Genomic DNA, 15877 nt, shown 5'->3' on the forward strand with positions numbered 1-15877 from the left:
GAGTCCGACGCTTGTTGTATACCTCACCGGAGGACAATATTATATCATTCAGAGTAGGGTCATAAATTCATTTTGTTTAGCTTGGGAGGTCTCAGACAACTCCAACTAAAACGTTTTTGCCATCAGATTTGATTTCAATGAAGAGTGATTCGATAATCAGTTATTATGTTAAATCATCCTCCTTGACATGCCTTAACTTAGATGAAATATAAAAGCGCACACCACCACCAGTTCTGTTGGGTCTACTGTTTATAGCTATAAAATTGTATTATTCCATAGAGTATAAGCATGGTGTAGAATTGCTAATCCAAGTCTCAGTCAGTTACTGAAGGGGAGCCTGAAAAAGTATGTAGCAATTGCTCTAAGGAATCAAAATGTTTATGAAGGCTCCATAACTTATATTAGTGTAATACAGAAAAAATCATTCTGCGTATTTTAGTATTAAAGATCCGAAAGCGCATCACCAAACTTTATCAGGTAATAATTACGGCAAATCAAACAAGAAAAAAAAATAGTTGAAACAAATACAACTTATACGTTTTCATCTGTTGTCATCGTAGGAATCATGGACTGCACCTCCTCGGTATCAGTCCTTGAAGTAAAACCGTAATGCAAGGAGTTCCTTTCCACAAGCAACATTTATCAGCCACAGTGACTGAATACACAGAACCCTACGAGTTCTGTGGTCAGCCGTGTGTACCTTCAGGTTGGCAACAAAGATCTTGGAATTGAGAAATGTGATCTATTTTCTAACTCAGACAAGCCAGAGCACCCCTTAGAAGCTCTTAGAATACTTAGAATAGACAGAAAGATCCGTCTCTCCGGAGGACTCTTTTATATTTTGCCATTAACGCTGTCCTCCGTATACGGAGGGGATCCGTGAAGCCAGACGTAGTCTCCGCGGAACATTCCCCGACGGACAGATACAGACCGATCTTTCGGTCAACCCTTAGAATACACGTATGTCTGCGGAGATCCCAGAGAATTTTCGCATACACAAAACCCACAATCGCCCAGTGCATGCTGGAAAGGTTGACGATATTCACTGTTCACATCGCGCAGGTAAGGGTGGAAACTGCAAAGCTTATATTTTTCTCATACTCTGAAACTTTATTTAGTTAGTTTGCCTTCCCACTTTATCCATACCGTGGAGGGAAAACAATTTAAGGGAAGTAATCGGTTACGGACAATCGTAAACCAGACGGACCAGACCCAGCCAGCCCAGCTGAGCTGAGCTGTCTCCGGTGATGTGCTCCTTAGTCCCACTAATGCAGTTTAGAGTATGTGCTTCCTAGCTGACGAGTTATCTATGATTCATCCACCAAACACACACAAAAGGCCAGGTTTACAAGCCAAGGCATCCGAAAGCAGATGTCCATCATGCCCAAACTAAAGACAGTGGCTAAATCGTGATATCGGTCCCCTCTCGTTCTGCGTGGCGTGTGCGTCTCCACTATATATGTCCAAAGGCGAAGTCTAGTACGATCTACAATAGATCTAGACTATACTATAGATAGATGGAGGTTGAAAGAAGTCCCCCAACTCAAACTGTTAGAACTTATCTAGAACTAGTAGAAGTAGAACTACAGAGTGTCTATGACGCATGACGAAATGAATAGCGGTGAATGGAGTGGTGGACTATTTCACGATAATGCCGACTAAGTTACAATTTGATGTCGACTACTAAGTACTATACAACAAGGTCAGAAAACATTTGTCAGGTCTCAAGGAAGTAAAAATAAAATACGGCCAAATCATGATATCGGCCCGTCTCCACTATGTCAATGTGCAAAGTCTATGGAGGTTAAAAGAAGTCCCTGGCTATGACAAAATGAATGGCGGTGAATGGGGCTGGAGTGGGGACCTATGTATTTCGCGATAATGCCGTAAATACTTTAGCATTGGCACTGCCTCTGGTGTCTAGGTAGGGCCCGCGTGGCGTGGTGACATGGACAGTCACTGGGACAGTGGGAGATACTGTTAAAAGTGGACATTTTCGAGGTGTTGAAATTTTTGTGCAACCCAAGCTAGCGCGAAAATAAAAGTGTGCAAATATTTTTTTTGCGTGCCATATGTTCCAGTAGTTGATGTCTTGATTCTGCAGAATTAAAAACACGAGAAACTCTTCTTACCCGGCTAAGTGCGAAAAATTAGTCACACGAAAATGTCCACTTTATGTACAGTAAAATATCACATTCCGTGACATTGACACCTCCACAGCAAAGCCCCATTTGGTGCACTAGTGCCGGCTGACTGCAGTTGCAGTTGCTACTGTTCTTGTGCACACTGGAAAACGGATAATGATGAATGTTGATCAGATTTACCACAATTTAGCAAATTTGATCTTTCTGTGGGGATTGCTTCCGAGGAGGAGGTCAGATGATATGATATTTCATGTTTCTGTTTCCTTTGTTTTATTCTGGATGTGATGTTTCTAATCAGCATCAAATACAATTTAAAGGTAAAAAATAGTTTCCATGTATGACTGCAGAAACTGTCCATTTATGCTGTTAATAAATGAGACATATAAATTACACATAGAAAAGTGTGTGGAACACAAGTGCTTTAGGAAATGCTGTGAAAACACAGTATGAGTTGGATAACATCAAACATGCAAAATATTACCCAAAAAGGTATGCTGGAATTATTGCAATGTCAGTGCATTTAACCTGGTACAGTGTCCATGTGATCTGGTGAATTGATTACATCAATTACATGTGCACGTCTGCCATAGCGGTATATCCCTCCCTTGAGAGTGAATTGCATGCAGTACCAATATACCATGTTGGCTGCCTACAATTCATTACTATATTAATAGGACACATTTCAATCATCATGTACGGTACTGGTAATGTTCTACCTACCTTAACTATACACAGCTTTGTTAAGTGTGGCGCATGAGGATGCCGTGCTTTCTGGTCAGGCTAACCTACCCACTACTGAATGTGGAGGGTGCTTCAGGAATAAAAGTTGTGTGTTGTAATTGAAATTATTATTACCTCCGCCAAGGGAGGAGGTTATGTTTTCGTTGCTGTCGGATTTTTAGTTTGTCTGTGTGCAAAATAACTCAAAAAGTTGTGCAAGGATTTGGATGACAGTTGCAAGAAAGGTTGAGAATGACACAAGTGACAAATGATTAAATTTTGGTAGTGATCCAAGAATTTTGGGGGAATTTATGAAGGATTTTTGGTATTTTGACAGGTAGGGTCAATGAACTTGGGAGTTCAAGCTGCGCATTTTATAGGTTTTCAAACGCGCACTAAAGTGCGTGCTCCAGTTTCTGCTAGGGCACGTCACGCCGTGCAGCTGAGGGTTTATGACGTAACAAAGGCTTCTACATGTATATTGAGAAATAGGGCGATTTTTCAGCATGTATACCTATGGGTGTAGAAATCACTGATCTCTATGAAGAGCCCAAAGAGCTTTTCCCCAGTGGTGGAGAGGAGAAAAATCTCTTTGGGAAGAGCAAGATCATCAGTGGAAAGTAGCTGCTTGGAGAAGGTCTGCGCTCTCAGAGTGCTTTTCTAGTTTAGTATGCTTTTGATCTCAAAATACTCCAAAACAACTCATTATCATGACAAATCGCATCAGCTAGACAAGTTTCTTGATGAAGCCTTTCAATGTGTTGCAAGCAAATTCCAAATGGTGTAAAGTGAAATTTGAGCCCTTCTGAGAACTATGTTTTAGCTCTAACAGAATGCTTTGCCTGTTTGTTTGTTGTGGTTTTTTTAAACAGCATCATGGCTGCAGAGGGTGATTTCCAGGACGCTCTTGTGGACTTCGACTCAGATGACGAATTCTTTGACGCATTGGCCAGTGAGTCGCAGGACAAGAACAAGGCAGAGAGCCTGACAACATCAGCACAGCAGGGTGAATCATCAACGGAAAGTGGTGGTTTGCCAGACTGTGCATCGCAGACTGCCAGCTCTGTTCACAAGCACTCAGAAGAGACAGACAATCCCAGCAGAAACGGTGGTGAGCTTGCCCAAAGTGCATGCACCACAAGTCCAAGTCTTGAAGACAGCAGCCATGACAGCGGCCTCAGAGACACCCCAAACGATAAAGAGGAAACCCACAGAAATTCTCTAGAGTCTTCCGTCTCGGAACTTTTGCATCCTGGGGACCAAATAGCGTCTAACGAAGAGGATTATCATGAAGGTTTAAGAGCAGAGGAAAACGAAGATGAGGCAGTTGATGAGGTTGGACAGATTGAAGAGAAGGAGGAGGAAGTGGTGGAGGAGGTGGACTCGGTCGATGAGGAGAAACTGCGACAGGAACGGGAAGATGCAATGACAGAAGAAGAGAGAGTGGTATGTCAGTTATAGAATTCTGGTCTAGTTTTTATTCAACCTTACTTGAAAGTACATGAAAAGTTGACTTCAACAAATGCAGTCCTTTGCGGATGACATGACATGATGCCTATCAAAATTAAATGTTCGCTATCTATTGTGAATTCATTCAATCATATGTGACCCGCTACAACAAAAGGATCCGAAAGTCAGGGGAGGACATAGCACAACTCATAAAAGTACTCGGTTGTGGAGATATCGATGATTTTTATTAGTGCATGTCAAGCAGTTGTGGAAATCAGAGTTTCAAGAAAAACGGCTTAAAGGTTTTCCTTGCGACGCTATCATGATCAAGGGAAGGCGAGACAGTTTTTACCGCTTGACAATAGAAGGCATGCTCCTAGCGACTTCTGCAATGTTCATTCAAGCTTAGCGCCAGCGGTCTAAGCATGACCAATCAGTAATCAGGATGCCACGCACTGACCAATGAGATCACTCCCTCATTGCTAGGAGTGGAGTCTACATCTAGCTGCGGCACTAAATCCAAATCTTAGGACACGTTTCTGTTACGTTGAAAGTCGGAAAATCATGGCCCAGAAAAATGCTGATTTCTTGCCTTTCCTTTGATCATTTAGCTTCGAAATTTCGGCAGATGATAGACAAAACACTAGACTACAAAATTATGCCACAAACAGAAATCCAATCGTTTTGACCAATTTTGATGATGTGACTTCAAACTCGATTTTCTCGGCTCAGCCGTCAGTGACTTTAGGATCCTTTTGTTGTAGCGGGTCACATATATTTCAATATAACTTAGCTCATTTTTCAGCAGAAATAGAAATTCATACAATGTGTTTTCCATTAATAGGGCATACTAGTACATGGCACATTCATTAAAGTTAAGAAATATATGAGAATTTAGATACTTTATATGAAAAAATTAATTTGATTCAGGAAAAAAATGCATTTGATATTTTACCTTTCAACTTAATAAGTTGATAAAGATTGTGCAAAAGTTATTCTTTTGTGAAGGTCTTAAAATGCTTTTTCAAAATTTCATGGTGAGCAATACTGTGTGTACAGTGAAACTCTGTTTTAATGAGGTCCTTGATGTAGAACCTGGTGATAGGTATGACCTTAAATGAAACAGAGGGAGAAAGGTAGATGGCCTAATTCTTTGTGTGTCAGAAATTGTTCTGTGTACCTGTATGTGAGCAAAAGTTCTTACTGCAGAAGGTGTAATATGATCTTCCATCCTGAAAATCCCTGCAGATGCCTCAAATTATTTTTCCTGTTGTACTTATCCTTACTATAGGATCTTTTATTGTGTATAAACTTTGATTAAGATATATTATCAAGAGCTTTATCAGAACAGATTAAAGAGCAAGTATTAATTGAAGTATCTTTGTTATATTTGGGTCCTGCGTGTGTTTTCTACTTCTTTTTTTTACACAATTTTTTCCACAGAAACTGAAAGATGAGGCTCAGAGCCATAAAGCTGAAGGAAATGATCTGTTCAAGCAACTAGGTGAGATCAAACCCAAACTTCATGATTTTGTATTTCTTTTACCTGAAATATTTTTTAGATGCCGTTCACTCTGCAGATGTACAAAAGTACAAACATATGAGTACTGTATTAGCTGCAAAGATTCTCATGTCAGTTGTAATTACATGAACATTAGAATTTGTGCTGCTACAGGGATGGTTACAGAACATTTGTGATACTTCTGTCATTACATATAAGGGCAAAGATGAACGAAAATGTAGTGTTGAGACTCAACAATAGTGCAATACATTGCATGTGATATTCGTTACTAGACAGGGAAACCCCATTATAATGTGATTGCGGGTATACTTCTGATTTTACCTCGATATCTTAAAGCTGTACATCGTTGTAAATGTACTGAAAAAGAAATCAGCCATATACACTAAATAAAAATCAAGAGCACTGAATTCACCTTGCTAGAAGCTATAACTCATAGTGAGCTCATTATGATGTGGTTTCTAACGTAATTCATCCTCTTAAATTTTTTAAAATTCCATTGTTGATTTCTAGTCTCTGAAAGAATTGTCAGTTATCTGTCAAAGCAAAACAAAGAATTAATCATTCTTCCCATTTCATTTCCAACTGCAATGCAAAAATGCTTTTTATCTGATGTCCTTCTCCCCCACTTCAGAATTCTTAGATGCTATGTCAAAGTACACTGAAGCTCTCAGCATTTGTCCTCTGTGCTACAAGAAAGAGCGGGCCATCATGTATGCCAACCGCGCGGCATGCCAAGTTCGCAGAGAGTTGTATGAGAAAGCTGTCGAGGACTGCAACAAGGCACTGGAACTCCACCCACATTATCTGAAGGTCAGCTCCAGAGGGCATGATGAACGTCCTTCACTTTCATGATCACCACTTCCTCACTCCACATCCTTGGCTCTTGTATAGTGTCATACTGTAAACGTCGTAGTTTCGTGTGATTACTTTTTCACACTGAGCGACTCTAAAAATTAGTGGGTTCTTGATTTCGCGTCACGCATTTGTCAACCCATTCAAAACGTGCAGAAAAAATTGTGAAGATATTTTTTTGCTGGTTTTAGAATTTGCGTTAGCCAAAAGTCGCACAAAATACGCAAATTTAATGTATCGCAAAAATTTTTGCATTTACAGTATATTGTGTACATCAAATTGATATCAATGTCTGTGTCTGTTTCTACACCCTAGTTCCTGTTTTACTGGTAATACTGTGGGTATCTCTTTTCATTTCTTAGTCACCCCCTCAAATAGTACTTTTGATACCATATCTTATTGTCTTGAGAAAGTGGATATACCCTACTGCTTTTTTGACTCTCCATTTGTGCAAGAATGGAACTATATTATATACATACAGCAGTAGTGTGTCACATTTATCTTATCTTCTTTCTTTCTTTTTTTTTTTGGGGGGGGGGGGGGGGGGGGCTGATACCAGACTTATGCTACTCATTTTACCACTGCCCTGTCTCATGGAAATATACATACTGTCGAGCAATTGAGTATATTATGTAGATTACTTATGGACAGGCTTTTAGTACAATTGTGTTGTTTTTTTTTCCTCCATCTTTGATGAGAGACTGAAAATAAATTACGCTGTACGTGCAGACATTACATTCATGAATGCCACAATACACTACAGGGTATTTGTACCCCAAATAGTAATACAGTAGATTGCATATTAAGTCAGAAACTCACAAATACCTGTGAATCCTAACAGGTATGTGTTATGGCAAATACAAGTGTATGCCAATAAACTATCACTTTGCTGTGATTATGGGAATGGTTCATGTGTATTTAGTCAAGAGAAACATACCACATATGAAATGTGGATAAATGAATGTGTACCATTCCATTGATGTTATGTTATGTTGATACTTTGTCGAGAATTGCAATGCAAAATTCAAGTCGTCATGTCTTTGTTGAATTCTGCCATCATTGTTCATGTCAGATAGGTGGTAGACATCAGATCATCATTTTGGTATCACGTTTCATTCTGTCATGATACAGGTTTGGCTCAGAAGAGCAAATACCTATGAGCTGATGGAGAAACTTGATGAGGCGCTGGCTGACTTTCAGAAGGTGCTGGAACTGGACCCTTCTTGTTATGAAGCCAGAGCTGCGTGCATGGTGAGCCTGATAACCAGATGCTGACAGCTGATTGGTTTTAACTAAGTGATCTCCATGGCAATGATTTTCATTTTAGATTGCCATTGTGTCAGTGTGCTCAATGAATGAAAGGGTCCACATGACTTTAAAGGCAACTGGATATGAGCTTCAAGGGTATATGTCTGTGTATGACTGTTGTCATGGCTACTGGTGATCTCTGGCAACATCACTATGCCACCACAGTCATATGACTTTGACAACATAGATTTTTCTTAAAATGTATACATTTTCATAAGTTTTTCAGTTTTAAAGATCTCTGTATGAAAATGGTGCTCATGTTGCAGTATTCATCTACCGATATCTATCTGTTCATGTATCTATTGTCTTCATCTAAGTATGTTTACATCTGTCTTTATCTATGTGACTATCTGTTTTTATCCGTTTATCAACTGATGACTACATATCTATCTAGCTAGCTATCTATCTACAATCTATTGTAAAACCGTAAATTTTTGCTTGCATGAAACTTTCGCAAATTTTGCAAGGAGCCAAGATTTGCGAAAGTAAAATGCATGCAAGGGGTTCTGTCTATGCAAGGCACTGAATGCCAGTGGCAATTTGCAAAAGTTTAATGCTGCGAGTAAGGCCGTCAGCTCCAATTTGTGAAAGTTTTATGCCGCAAATGTTTCTGGTTTTGCAGTAACCTTGATGCCCTGGTTCTATGAACCATGCTGAGAGAATTTGTCTGATGTCATTGTTCCAATTTACAGAGACTACCAGACCAAATCAAGGAGCGGAATGAGAAACTGAAGGAAGAGATGTTTGGGAAGCTGAAGGAGTTGGGGAACATGGTCCTGAGGCCGTTCGGTCTCTCCACCAACAACTTTCAGCTGCAGCAGGACCCCAACACGGGATCCTACTCCGTCAACTTCCAGCAGAACCCTGGCAACGGGAGCTGATACCGTGGTTGAGGAGGATGCTTTGGGCTGAGGATGCTTGTGAGATGGAGACCCTCCCTGGTTCCTTTAAGAGCAAAGCCTTTAAGTTACCAAGAGAGAACGTTGAGTGAAATGCTGATGAGGAAAACTGTGATACCAGTGGATGTTGCAATATACTGTAAGGAGTCTCGTGCCAAGATGCGGAGTCCATTTCAGGTTTCGTACTGCTTGGACCATTTCCAAGAAATGGTCCCAGAGGAGTGGACACACAGCATTATGTGGTGTTTGGTGGTATGGGATAATAAATGTAGAACACTTATAGCAGTACTTCGGTGAAAGAGCCCAAAATATATTACACTAATGATCGTAATTACATTCATTCTTTCCACCAACTATACATAAACCAAAAGATGAAGGTGGGAGATGAATACAGTGCACGGTAGCGATAAGTTGTCCAGTGGTATTGTTTTTACTATCATATTTTTCATCTCATGTGCAAAATCTGAGACAGCTACTGAAATTCAGACTTATGGAAAAAATGTCTCATGAGGCATGTGGTTGTGATGGAAATGGAAAGAATGCCCAAGATGGCAAGTATAAGTAAAGTTGCAGTCAGTTAAGCTACTCCCTGTGAGATTAACATTATTCCCGCATAATTCAAAAAGGGCTTACCAATTTCCTGTAGGCAGATAGTTAAATGTACTTATTTTGTTGTTGCCTTTCAGTCACGATGGAGTTTTGAATAACAATATTATTAAAAGCCATTTGGACAAAATGGCCATCATTTTGTTAATGCTCGTCAGACGTTCTGATATACAATAAGCATACGATAGAATGGATCTAATTTTTGCTTGATTGTTCAGCCTTCCTTTTTGCTTTGTTTCGTTGCCACTATGCGGAAACATTCTCCTTTGAGAAAATCTCACTTTTGAGTGTGACAACAAATGTGACTGCCCACCTCAAAACCCACAAAGAGTAGGCCAAAAAAATGGATTTTCACTCTTCTACATACTAAAAAAAGAGTATGCTCTGAGCTGTAAAATGATATATTAATTGTTTGAATTGGACCATCCTAACCCATAAGTGATTGAAGTAAGAGAGAGGTAGGAGGTGAAATTTCATCGAAAAAGAAGTAAAGAGGATTTGAAGATTGGGATCACTCAAGCCTGCTGTGTAGAGGGATCAATGAAAATACATGTATGCTATATTTTGCAGTGAAAGCAGCATCTAGGTGCACCTGTCAAAAAAAAAATACATTGTATATACATTATATAATGGTCCAAATATAGTCATTCTTTTAAGTCACCATTTTTTTTTTTTTCTGCGATCATAACTTTATTACGCAACCATTGCAGAGGTAGAGAAAACATTGCTCTCCCAGGTGAAACAAACTTCAAAATTTGGAGTCAGGCAACCCAAATAACATATCATTTTGGTCCATTACACAAAATCCTTATCTGCAGCATTTTATGGGTTTTGAGCTGGACTCTCACAAATGAGATATATGTATAAGATTGTGTCTTCACCTATTGTGTTGAAAATGTGGAAGTAATCATGCTTGTATGATTACTCACTGAAATTGAGTTTATCACTGCAATGATCCATGTGTACACCCTATCCAGATATATTTATAGTTGTGACTCTGCTTGCAATCATGCCCACTGTAGATAACATTATATTGACCGATTATGCATGGTTTCTGTTGCTGTAAAAGTGGAAATTTTGTGCATTTCGCGCAACCAGAAACTAGTGTGAAATAAAAGCATGCGAATATTTTTGCTTGCCATATGTTTCAGTAGTTAATGTTTTGATTCCTCGGAATTGAAAACACACAAAGCTCTTTTTCCCTGGTCAAACACGAAAAATTAGTCGCACCTAAAAATCCACTTTTACAGTATTACTTGCTGGAATGTTAACAATATTGCTGCTTGAAGTGATGGTGAGAAATATGGCATAGTGCTTGGATTTTCTTTTATTTGCATCAAGCAATTTTCCAGTCAATTATTGGAGAAAAAATATAGAGAGGTGTTGGTGTCATCCCACGAGACCAAAACCCTCAAGTCATACAGCCCACGAGCTCGACATTGAAAAAGGTCCATGAGTCATACAGTCCACGAGTCATACAGCCCATGAGTTCAGTACTAGGCAAATAAGGCCCATGAGCTCGACACGAGGTAGAAACAGCCCACAAGTTCAACATTACTATTAACGGGGCTTAATATGTCAGTCTCGTGGGCCTTGTTTGCTTAGTGTTGCACTCATGGGCTGTATGACTTGTGGACTGTATGACTTGTGGGTATTGAACTTGTGACATGCACCCAAGATATTCATGTAAATGAGACCAGGGGGTGTTTCATAAAGCTGTCCTTAAAGTTACGTACAACTTACAAGCGACTGGTGATCAGTTCTGATGTGCTATACTTATATAGCACATCAATACTTATTTAAATAATTCAGCACAAGAACTGATCACCAGTCGCTCGTAAGTCATTCGTAACTTTACGCACAGCTTTGTGAAACAGGGCTCTGATAGCGTGGGGACACATGGATGGTCCCATTGAATTGATCTTCATTCAATGCCCCCCGTCATACATTCTAAAATCACAAATAGCACCAGTCAGCCATGTGCCAGCGTGTTTGTGCATCAAAGTGTATGCTCATCGGTAATGGTCAACTCCAGTCGAGATTCTTTGGCTGTATGTGTACTGAATACATAGAGATCAGTGATATAGCTGTGCACAATTGTTACGAGGATTCCTGAATGTATCCGAGCTGGGTCAGCCTTCCCACTCCATGGTGGGTCAGCCTTTCCACTCCGAGCTTGGTCAGCCTTCCCACTCCATGGTGTCCCCACGGTCTTCAAACTAAAGCCAAGTATCCCTTGTTGACAATGGGTTAAGGTCAATGTGTGTAATGCTGAAAATGGCATATTGTCATCTCAGAGTCAGACTGACATTAGTTTGATGTGCTGAGAACTCTATAACTACCTACAGATTTTCTGTTCCTTTCAGAATTATTGTAAATTATAGTGTGTACAGTGCAGTCCCATTATAACAAACCTGGTTATAACGAAATTCCAGTTACAACAAAGTAAAAATTCAGGCTGCAACATTATCAACTCTATGTTTTTCATTGTTTATTTGTTTGGTTATAACAAAATTTTGATGTAACAATTTGAAAACTGCCAGTCTTGAGGACTTCGCTATAACGAGAGTCCACTGTATACGCTTATTAACCCGTTGAAGACTAGTCCTGAGTATACTCGGCTAGGTGCATATGTGACCGTGCATCACAAAACAAACAAAAAGTTGCACCCCTTGAGTTTACGTGAGGACTGAAAACAGGTGAAATGGGTAAACTAAGTCAATCTTTTTCATATTTTCTGAAAGAGCTTTCTTTCTTCTACATTATTCTTTAGTTTGGGATCATAACACAAATGGGAAAGTGTGTGTTCAGCAGTTTTTCTGCAACCCCTTTTTGGGGGAGAGTAGAATGATCAGGTTTGTATTAGAGGCCCCTTTTCATATCTTGAAATCGTTTGTACACTCTTCATTTTCAAGTCTAACAACTTTTGAAATGATAATGGTACTGCTTTGAAAGTTGGCATTAATCATGGACAGACTGTGTTAATAGAACATGCTCAATTTCAATTTAAAGGGAAGCAGTCCTGAGATTTTCACTGTACTGATAATTAAGAAGAGTAAAAAATAATATTAACCTTTCACCAATTTATACGCGTGGACATTAAAAATTGTCTCCGTACGCGATTTTTAAAAAATAATTCCTGCAAGCGATCGTGTAAGAGCGTGCCAAAAGGTGCACCGTCATTGATGCCCTACTCTCAAGTTGACAGCCGTGCCTCAGAAAACCAATTTAAGTGTTCAAAATGGTCATATCTGATTTTTTCATAAAATGTGACAATATGTGGTTTTATTATTTCAAACAAAATATTTCAAGCTTATTCATATATACCATTAATATAAAAATAAATAGTAAACATGTATTTATAAATAACTAGGGAGCGTACGCATGACGAGCAGAACACCGCTGGAAAGAGTTGTGCATCGATGACGTATGACTCTCCGCCAAGTCTTGCTCATTAGCATATTCACCATGCAGAGTCACACTTTTTCAACCAAAATGTACGAGCTTATTTGGTGATTTGAAAGTTTGTTTTTGGTGAAAGTAGTTCATTGGAGGTACCAACAACAACATATATTTTTAAATTTCGTGAGGACTGCGTCCCTTTAATTTGATAATCCCTTCATTGTTGTTGCTCTGGTGGTTGACATTCTGTGTTTTGTCCCTTTCATCGCACAGCTAGCGCGGCTTGGTGAAAGATTAAGCGCTTGAATAGACCCTGTACTTCAGAGCCTCTTTTCTCAGTTCACACTTTTCCAGAGTGTGTGCATTCTTTCCTGTACATGTATTTAGGTAGGTTAGGGGAGTCCATTTGAATTGAGTTATACATCATTTTAAAGCTTCGAGTCTGCTCTTTCAGAATCTGCCCTTATTAAAATCCTTGTCTGGCGACTTTTTGTTGGTTTTGTGATGCAGGGTCACATATGGGAAGCATATGTTACAGCAAAATCAGCTTGTCTCATCTGGTTAAAGAACCAGCAGTAAACCTTTGTCATTTTGTTGTAGATTCTTCTCTTTGACCTGTCTATGATGAATTTGTGCACACGATCTTTGGAATAATCTCTGCATCAGCTTGCACAGTATTTAATGTAAAAGTTAATTAACCTTGATCTGTACTCTGTACAACTGTATGTTCTTTGGAAAATCCTTTCGATGAGTATTTTATATACATGTAAACCTTATTTTTATGTCAGGTCAACCTAACATGCAGTTGTTTGAATTTTGGAAATCCCTTTTATATTTCCTTTGGAGTTAACAGAAAAATTGGTTCCATTTTTTTTTCAAAGTTACAGTGTGTTTACTCATCTGTAATATTCTTATCTATACTGCAACTCCTTAATGAAAGACGAGCTATCTACACCACACACCCATGTGTATCACATTTATTCTTAAGTGCTTAATTTTAATATTCAACATACCTATAATTACTATTTTGAAATCAGTGGAATGAAGTATGATCAGACAGATCTGATGGGTGGGGGTGGGGGGGGGGGGGGGGTGGGGGAAGAACCAAGACATTTTACTACATGTATATGGCTTTTGTATAAATTCAAAAATTAGTTTCATAGAATGAATTTGCTGTTTTGATATAACGAGGTGGATTCTGTACCATCCCATGAAATATGTTTCATTCAAAGGCTTGCCCCATGAGCTAAAACTATATGAGTGCTAAGTACATAATGTTATTGATGTTAAGTGTCACAGTACATGTGAAATGAATGTAGCTGTGGTTTTTACATTGGTTCATTATGAAATGAAGACTGTGCCACATTCAAAATCGAAAATATAATTATGACAGATGTTTTCGAGACTGACTTGCAGCCAGTTCGTTATCTTGAGAAGTAATTAAAATAATGGTGATGATTTATGTCATGAATGGTCAAGTGTATTACATGTATGGTCTTAAAGATGATTGTATGATGATGATGGTGGTGATGATGATGATGATGATGGTGGTGATGATGATGATGATGATGATGGTGATGATGGTGATGATGGTGATGATGGTGGTGATGGTGGTGATGATGGTGATGATGATGATGATGATGGTGATGGTGATGGTGATGGTGATGGTGATGGTGATGGTGATGGTGATGGTGATGGTGATGGTGATGGTGATGGTGATGGTGATGGTGATGGTGATGGTGATGGTGATGGTGATGGTGATGGTGATGGTGATGGTGATGGTGATGGTGATGGTGATGGTGATGGTGATGGTGATGGTGATGGTGATGGTGATGGTGATGGTGATGGTGATGGTGATGGTGATGGTGATGGTGATGGTGATGGTGATGGTGATGGTGATGGTGATGGTGATGGTGATGGTGATGGTGATGGTGATGGTGGTGATGGTGATGGTGATGGTGATGGTGATGGTGATGGTGATGATGATGATGATGGTGATGATGATGATGATGATGGTGATGATGGTGATGATGGTGATGATGACGGTGATGATGATGATGATGATGATGGTGGTGATGATGATGGTGTTTGTCCTACACAGGCGAAGACGACTACAACTTCTAGTACTCTAGAGTATCACGATATTCTTTGAGTGTGAAGATGGCTAATCAGTCCGATTCTCGCTCTCTTTGGAATGATTTGGATGATAATGGGTGAAGTTGTGACTCCCGCGTGAATTGGATTAAAGTGAGGAAGAGTTGCACAGGGTCATCAGCCTCACTCTCCCGTCCTCGCCCATTTATTTCTAGTGGCAAGATTTAATCAAGACAGCTGTTGATTGTACATGTATGATACTGAGATGATGGCACACATACCACTGTGCTCTTCTTTCAACCAGTTCTATGTCCTCTCCTCCCCTCCACACAAATGCACTCCTCTCTTTGCTCATCTATTTCTCTTTTTCTCATATTCTTCCTCTGCCTTCTTTCCATCCATTTTTCCCCAGTCACACCCATCTTTGGGGGGCTGAGTTGCATGTATCAAGATCTTATGTTAAGATTCCTTCTTAATCTCTCTCTCTCACTCTCTCACACTCTCTCTATTCTTTGTTTTCTATTGTGATAGATCATAATGGAGTCCATATATAACTGATTAAGTTACATGGATTCATTGTTTCCTTGTGTCTTTTGTTGTCATCTTTTCATTCATCTCTTTCCTGGCTCGTAAAACCTGGCAGGATATTACTGTACAAGCCGTTATTTTTGCGAGGGTTAAATTTTTGCAAATTTCGCGAATCACTGTTGGTCCACAAATTTAACAACACGCGAAAATGTCGCCATGCATCAGGGTAATAGTGCACTTACAATATCCTTGGTGTCAGTTCACGAAAATAGCATCTTGCAAAGATGTCTGTGACCTCTTCATTTGCAAAAATATCTGCACACGAAAATAACAGCTTATGCAGTACACTATAC

At 39.5% G+C, this 15877-nt stretch overlaps 1 protein-coding gene across 1 annotated transcript; it reads left to right on the plus strand.

Annotated features, from left to right (window-relative positions):
- Positions 1-1025: 1025 nt before the first annotated feature.
- LOC139731991 (uncharacterized) lies at positions 1026-10033 on the plus strand. Its single transcript, XM_071642863.1, has 6 exons — positions 1026-1062; positions 3737-4310; positions 5757-5817; positions 6467-6645; positions 7819-7938; positions 8688-10033. The coding sequence occupies exons 2-6, from the start codon at positions 3741-3743 to the stop codon at positions 8874-8876; spliced, it is 1119 nt and encodes a 372-aa protein (XP_071498964.1). The 5' UTR covers positions 1026-1062; positions 3737-3740; the 3' UTR covers positions 8877-10033.
- Positions 10034-15877: the final 5844 nt, after the last annotated feature.

Source organism: Diadema antillarum, unplaced genomic scaffold (assembly GCF_040938485.1).
Source record: "Diadema antillarum isolate AM-2024a unplaced genomic scaffold, OU_Dant_1.0 seq00000392_RagTag, whole genome shotgun sequence".
Lineage (NCBI taxonomy): Eukaryota > Metazoa > Echinodermata > Echinoidea > Diadematoida > Diadematidae > Diadema > Diadema antillarum.